Here is an 8,076-nt window from a genome sequence, read left to right on the forward strand (position 1 = left end):
AGTAACTGGGAAATTACGTAAAACGTAAGGTTAGTTCAAAATGACTCTGTTCTCCAAGCTTAAGTTACTTGTTAAATAGAAGAAGGTCAAGGTATGAGAACACAGAGAGAGAGAGAGAGAGAGACAGAGAGAGAGAGAGAGAGAGAGAGAGAGAGGGTGGGGGGGGGGCAAGCTCACAATCAGTAGTACATGTGACCAGATACCAACAATCACAACATTACCTTCAAAAGACAGACAGATACACAAACACTCACTCATTTCCATCCGTCCCCTGACACCCAATGTATATGTGATCCTATTGGGAGACTACAACAAACTGACTATCTTCTGTAATTGTCGTTTTCATTTTATATGTTACATGAGATTTTACATGACTTCCCTATTGTAAATTTAAAAAACTATTTCCCTATATTTTAGTTGTTTATTCTAACAGACTTGTTATGCCGTTCAATTTTCGTAGCATTTTAAAGGAACCGTTGGTATGAAAATAGCTTTCGGCTTCGGCTATATTTGGTATATTAGCAGGACGTCTCAACATCAGCAAACACAACCGTAGACCAATAAACGTTCATGTAGCAGGCTGGCTTCAAAGACCTGATAGCGCCCCACCCCCTGCAACCCACTCTGAACTGATGTCAGACAGCACATCCCTCAAATAGTTATTTTAGTCAAACAGCGACAGAGCTGAACGGTGCGCCGGGGAATCACTAAATAGAACGGCTATTATTAATAGTGTTTTTGTTTATTCCGATGACCAAATATATATATTCCTCTAACCTTTCCAAGGTATCGCATTTTGAGATCTCCTTGGATGCAAAAGCTGGCTCTCAGTATGTTTGCCGGTGCAGCGACCTCGACTCCTTTCTCGGTGAGGGATATTTTAAATCTTCAGCACCATCCTGACATGGCCTCACTGGGTGTCTCGGCGGGGCTGGACTCGCCTCCCTCCCCTGCTTCATGCATGTTAGAGCGGACCAAACAGCAAATCTACAGTGAAACCCCGGCCCTAACGGCGTACAACGAGCCAATGCCTAAAATAAATTCCTGCAAAAACAACCCCAACTACTCGAGCACTTCGTACGTAAATAATTATTTGGAAATCAGCAACGCTGAAGCGAAGTCAAGCAACGGAGCGACAGATAAAAATGATAAGGGTAAGAAAGGAAACCCACAAACATTTGAACACATTTTATTCCATTTGCAATATTAACGTGCAGTTATATTTTTGTGTGATGGTCATGAATCTATATGTTCCGTTAATATGGGGTAGATCGATGACTGAATAAAAATAAGCCAAGACTATAATATATAGATTTTAAGTATGTATATATATATGGTAAATGAGCAAAGCAAAGATAATTTACAGCAATAGAATATATGTTTCATCGTTTTCAGAAGCCTGGATACACTTATTCCTGGAGTTCTGGCAGTTCAAGTTGCTTTGCACTAACACTCATGTATATGCACGATTTGGAAATGACTTCGTCGTTTAAATACATCGTTATTCACAGTAACGATTCCTTTCTATGTATATAAACTGTATGACTATTTTTAAATGATTTATTAATTATAGTTGAACTGAAAATTTTAAACAATTTGTGCATTGGCGACTTTAATTATTTCAGAGTGTTTTATTGCGTTCATTTCTACTGTTCATTACTTAATGTTTTCAAAACCCGGCGAAAGACACTGGCAAATTGTTTTCTTTTAAAGACTGATAGCCCGCTGCCGTGATCTCTTGCTAACCCAAACTCTGGGCAACAATTTCACATTCCATTTGTTTTGGCCTTTCCACTGCTCGCGAATATTTTAGACATTTTTTTTAAATATAAGAGTAAACATTGTTGTATTCGACCTAAATATTTGGATTCCAAATTCCTTATCGCAGATGTTTTGTAACCCCGTTTTCACGTCCAGTTTAAGTAAATTGAATTTTAATACAATGAATTTTAATACAAAGATTATTATTGAACTCTCTTTGCTAGCCTATTTAGTCACGGAAATATTTGAAACTTGGATGCCGATAAATATGTTCCAGTAACAAATGAAGAATTCACTTTAAAATTTAACTTTCCAACGCCAAGTTAATACTTTACATGTTTTCCAGACACTGCATATGCAATCATCATACCATGTGAAATGCTATATTTCACAGAACTTAATTTAAAACTCACTGGCTCCTTACCCTGTTCCGAAACTTATTATCTGTGAATGCCAACGATTTTTGTGAATGAACTATAATCTCGAGGCTTATGGGCATAGAACGATATTGGCAAAAAATCAGGAAAGCTCAGAAGGCGGAAATCTCTCATTTCCTGCGATTTCTCAACGCGTCGGTCTTTACCTTGACATGAATTCTCTGATCTATTTGCAATAACGAACCGTTTGATATTGGCATCCTGAATGTGTTTCGACAATAGCAGTGTTTAAATGTATTGAAGCCGAAAATAATCGAATGTTTCAATAAGATAACTTGCAATAAGCAAACGGCGGCAAATCCATGTGTAGTCTTCACCGGAGAGCTTGAAACTCGATGTACAAACGTTTGTATGTATGGAATCCCTGGGCCCGTCTGGTATTCCAATGAAGTTTGAAACATGGAGAATTAGTTATTAAATGTTGTTGTTGGTGCAGATTGCCCCTTAGACTCACTGCGATACAGTATCAGGTTTTGCACCCATTTGGTCAGTCGATATTATTCGAGGTTGTAAACCCCTTGGGAAAGGTGATCTTCTGAATGAAAAAGGTTTTAGCAAGCGGGACGTAATATTGAGTTATTACTAACGGCCCTACTTTCCCATTTAGATTGTCGGATGATGGAAGTTAACTTGGAGAAAGAAGAGATAAAACCGGACGAAGCCGAGCGGCCCAGACGACGGAGAAGAAAACCACGCGTCCTCTTCTCTCAGGCGCAGGTCTACGAATTGGAGAGGCGGTTCAAACAGCAGAAATATCTCTCCGCGCCCGAGAGGGACCATTTAGCAAACATACTGAAGCTCACGTCCACCCAGGTAAAAATCTGGTTCCAAAATCGCAGGTACAAATGTAAAAGGCAGCGCCAAGACAAATCTCTGGAAATGGTGGGGCTCCCGCCTCCGAGGAGAATCGCCGTGCCGGTGCTGGTGAGAGACGGGAAGCCGTGCCTAGGAGACTCCTCGCCTTATAACTCGCCGTACAACATGAATATCAGCCCTTATGCTTATGGCTCTTACGCAAATTATACCAACTATAGTAGTGCAGCTGCTCCCGCGAACTACAGCTGTAACTATCCCAGCGTGCAAGCCGTGCCCCCGTCTACAGCGGCTGGCAGCTTTATGAATATGAATTTCACAGTCAATGACTTGAGCAATGCCATGCAGACTCAAATCCATCAGAATACTGGAGTATCCACCTTGCATGGGATCAGAGCCTGGTAGTGCCAATTATGGACATGGCGTAGCACGGATTTCGTGTTCCCTTGGCTAGTTGCACAGGTCATATTCATTCTTCGACCGACCGTCGAGTACAGCCGTTCCCCACGTCGAAATCGGTGAATGGATAACTTAACAATGGGGTCAAAGCCCGATAACATAGCATGTAACCTCTCGGTACTTCGGACAAGGAAGAAAGGATATTTTAGTTCCAGCTTCTTCCGAACTTTTATTTTGCAGTATTCCATTTCAGTGAATGAAAGTGTGCCCTTATTTAATCGTTAACATGTTATTGTATGAAGTGCATCTGATGGCATATTGTTCCAGTCTGCACCGAATGCAGCACGAGGCATGAGTGAAGGCAACATAGCGGATTGTTGTTCAGTGAATAATACGGTTGTATATAAAAAGGGCAAACCTATCGTAATCCTTACAATCTTTGAAATTCGTATTTGAAACCTTGTTTTTGTATTTGATTCTGTCTTCCGTAGTCCAGTGTAAATGTGCTAATGTGTGATTGGTTCATTTAGGTTTAAAGATTTTTAAATATTATTAATGACACCACTTTGTACAGCATTCGCAATCCCAAATTCAGAGTTGATTAGCTACGTATCAGCTAGCAAAGAAAACTTCAAAATCATGCACTAATATTGCCATTTTCTGTCCATTTGTTTACCCTTTCAACAACGTTATATAAAATTAACGGTGACAGAATTACTAAAACGTTGATCGGAATCTCCAAAGATGATGATCAAATTGTAAATGCAAGTATAAATCACCACTGTTCCAACAGTAAATGTGTGCAATCTAGATTGTGGTCATTTCTTTTTATACACCTAATTCGCGAGGACAATAATGTGTTTCATTTATTGGTTTGGTATTAATTGCTTTGAAGTGAAATTAATACCTTTAATTGGTAAACTCACACTGAAATAAGATATCCGGCCTTCAGGCTGATTCTGTTAGATCTTCTCCGCAAAATTTGCTTGGAATATTCATCTGTTTTACAGGAGACGCTTCCCTTCCTTTTAATTTTGTGCGTTGTGTGTAAATTCAGCGGGACATCAAATTCTAGGTTTAACACTTAAATTGACATAATTCTAACGACCTTGCCATATTTCCCACTGTTTACAGAATAGGAAATTCACGCTACAACCAGCGATTTTCAATATTTGATTTCTTCTCTTCGAGCTTATTTCCTTTAGCTTTATATACACTACATTTTAAAATATCCACCAAAGTATTAACTTCATAGCAGATTTTCACCAACGAAAGCGACTCAAAAATATTCTGTGAACTGTCACACTCCATTTCTAGCCGGTGGCTTCCGAGGTAACATTACATCATTAAATTCTTTCATTGTTTTAATGTGTGGGTTCCGAACGTAAATATATTCCGTTTTGGTGGTTTTGAATGTTTTCTTTTTGAAGTAAACTAACAGCGTTACTAACACAAAACAATTTATATCAGAAATGTATTGGAATCCGTCGTTTCATTGGTTTATGTTACAGAGTGAACTGTGCTGCTCAGGTGAACGGGGGTAGGAAGACTGGGAGATATGGAACAGCAAGAGCACATAATAGAGAGAAAGAGTGCGCTTATAAACAATGCCGCAGGGACCGAAGATGTATCAAGAAATCTGCAAGATTTGATTGAGGCCGACAACATTGAAACTGCAGCTACCAGTCTGAACCCGCCAGTTGCATACCGTAAAAACAAAAAACACTGGAACACTGCTCAGGTCAGGCAGCTCCTGTAGAAAGAGAAACAAAGTTCGTGTTTCAGATGGAAATCTCTTCATCTGCGGAAAGTTAATGCGTAAGCCGAAGATCCTTAGTTGAATCTTCCATCTGAAAAGTTAAGGCTCTTAATCCTTTCAATTATGCTGCCTGATCTGATGGGCATTTCAGAATCAGGTTTAATATCACCGGTACATATTGTGAAATTTATTGTCTTTGCGCCAGCAGTGCAATGCAATGCATAATAGAGAGGGAAACCCATGAATTACAGTGCGTGTGTGTATATAATATATATAAGTTTGCTGATGACACAACAATTGTAGGCTGTATCTCGGGTAATGATGAGTTTGAGTACAGAGAGGAAATTAAGAACCTGGTGGCATGGTGCAAAGACAATAACCTATCCCTCAACTTCAGCAAGACGAAGGAATTGGTTGTTGACTTCAGAAGGAGTAGCGGATATTATATATATTATTATATATATATATAAAATATAATATATATATTATTCTTCTGTGTATATATATTATATATATACTACTTTTTATTTTTTATTTTTTACTACTCATTTATATATATAGTTAAATTAAATAAGTAGTATAAAATAAAAAATAAAAGTAAAAATTAAAATTTAAAAGTCATGGGTTCAACGACCATTCAGTAATCGGGTGGCAGAGAAGACGAAGCTGTTCCTGAATCGTTGATTTTTTAGGCCGTAGCATTTCTGTTTTTCCTCTTGCGGGTTTCTAGCAAAAGCAGATTTTCATTGATTTTCACTGACAGCTATAGGCCCCATTTCCTCCCAAATGTCCTACACCATCTGAAATTAACACAATTATTCTTTTTAACAGAGAGGGATATTTCTTGGTTAGTTGTTTTACCTGGAACTTCACGGCTTTTGCGGCGGAGGGAATGGTCTCTTGACCCAACCGGTCTATACCTGTGGTCAGGCTGTGCTGGAGTCACCTCGCTTCCTGGTCACCTTCCATATCCTCGTACCCATGCCCACCTATGCTACTCCCTTTAGGTAAGGGTTTTCGCATCCTCTGAGAATTCAGATTAATTTTATTCATTTTAATTGATTTATTCGAGACCACGCTCTCTCTGCAGTTAAAATGGGACTGTCCCACAGCAATTAGCGGAGTGTTTGAATAACGAACATACAGATTTAAACGTTGATAACGTCCTTTGACCATGGTTGCGGTTACATTGCTTACAACATCAATGCCGGTGGGACCTTCTCCACCAAGCAGTCTCACGTGAGCATAGGACCCTATTTCTTGGTTTAGAGAAAGACAGAAATCAAAGCTAAAGAAGAGGCAGTGGTTATGAGAGTGAATGAGAGGATGAGAGGTGACCTGATAGAGGTGTATAAGATGATGAGAGGCATTAATTGTGTGGATAGTCAGAGGCTTTTTCCCAGGGCTGAAATGGTTGCCACAAGAGGACGCAGGTTTAAAGTGCTGGGGAGTAGGTACAGAGGAGATGTCAGGGTTAAGATTTTTACTCAGAGAGTGGTGAGTGCATGGAATGGGGTGCCGGCAATGGTGGTGGAGGCGGATACGATAGGGTCTTTTAACAGACTTTTGGGTAGGTACATGGAGCTTAGAAAAGTAGAGGGCTATGGGTAAGCCTAGTAATTTCTAAGGTAGGGACATGTTCTGCACAACTTTGTTGTGTTGTAGGTTTTCTTTGTTTTCTATGTGAAACTTAGCATCCTGTTTACTTTCCTTGACTGCACTCTGTATCTGACAGTTCCCGGTTAATAAACAATTACGTAACTCCAACTTCCCATGTCTCTTTAAGACACAGAAGGAAGTCATTTCTGCCCATCGAGTCTATGCCGGTTTCCATCCTCCTATCAATTTCCCCTGCAATTTGTCTTACTTAATTCCCTTTTCTCGCCTACACCGAGGCAATTTACAGAGGCCAATTAACATAACAAATCTATTAGGAACTCCAATGCTTACACACACACACACACACACACATACACACACACATATATATAAGACCGCCGGAGACACACACTCGATCCGCAACTGCCGGTATCACCCGGCCAACGTGGTAAATAGTTTTTTTCGAACAGTGGCATCTTCACGCGTCTCTATAAGGTACAAGATGGCTGGTTTTGAGACAGTGTTTAAGTTCTTGTATCAATGAAAATATTTTCTACCAAAGTTAACCCTGATGGAGTTTACCGCAGTAGGTACAGTTTCTGATGATTTCCTCCTATGAAAGATGGTAGATTATGTAAATTGTAGATTATGTTTTGATGCCACTGGGTCTGGATAATGGCAAGGCATTCCGCTAAATATTATAAAATACTTCTGGAATTTTACCTTGTTAAAATATTTTATGTATAGTTCTGCATCCGTAACCAAATGCGGATCCCGGGATGAAAAGGACGCACAATTTAGAGTGAAATTACTTCACTGAACTAGTTACGTGGTCAACGAAAACACGGCAATTTGTCGGTAGCCGCTTCAACACCGCTGCATTGGTGCCACATTAAACCTAAGGGGGGAGACATCGTAGCTGAACTGCTGAATGCGCCTGGGCTTCAAGAGGGATCGCCAGGCGAACTATGAAAGCTGTCAATGTTACTCAATTAACAATTTTGAATTGAGATCTAGTGGAAAATCTGCCGAAGTAGCATCCTTCTTTCAGGAAAAAAAGGCAGAAGCACTGTGGCCGAAAACAGTATTGAATAAAATGATATGTATGAAAAGAATCAAAGAAAGAACAATGGCAATGAATTGTATCTTCTAGACCATAATCCTCAGTTTAGCAGAGGTGTTGAAGAAGATCTGATTGCAATAGAGTAACTCGAATTAAAAGTCGTCAGCGGTGGTTAAAATACCGGGTTTACAAAAAAAAAACAAAATACAAAACTATGTTACAGATAAAAATTGAAGTTCGTAAGG

The 8,076-nt window shown here is 39.5% G+C and overlaps 1 protein-coding gene across 1 annotated transcript; it reads left to right on the top strand.

The window, feature by feature from the left end:
- The first annotated feature begins 685 nt into the window (after nucleotides 1-685).
- nkx2.5 (NK2 homeobox 5) lies at nucleotides 686-4,780 on the top strand. Its single transcript, XM_072264417.1, has 2 exons — nucleotides 686-1,154; nucleotides 2,806-4,780. The coding sequence occupies exons 1-2, from the start codon at nucleotides 812-814 to the stop codon at nucleotides 3,414-3,416; spliced, it is 954 nt and encodes a 317-aa protein (XP_072120518.1). The 5' UTR covers nucleotides 686-811; the 3' UTR covers nucleotides 3,417-4,780.
- The last annotated feature ends 3,296 nt before the right edge of the window (nucleotides 4,781-8,076 follow it).

This window comes from Mobula birostris, chromosome 7 (genome assembly GCF_030028105.1).
Source record: "Mobula birostris isolate sMobBir1 chromosome 7, sMobBir1.hap1, whole genome shotgun sequence".
NCBI classification, from domain to species: domain Eukaryota; kingdom Metazoa; phylum Chordata; class Chondrichthyes; order Myliobatiformes; family Myliobatidae; genus Mobula; species Mobula birostris.

Bases quoted from the DNA above. Each gene is read 5' to 3' on its own strand.
- nkx2.5 (XM_072264417.1), top strand. From the start codon at position 812: ATGCAAAAGCTGGCTCTCAGTATGTTTGCCGGTGCAGCGACCTCGACT. The intron at 1,155-2,805 runs GTAAGAAAGGAA...TTTCCCATTTAG, and splicing joins GACAGATAAAAATGATAAGG to ATTGTCGGATGATGGAAGTT.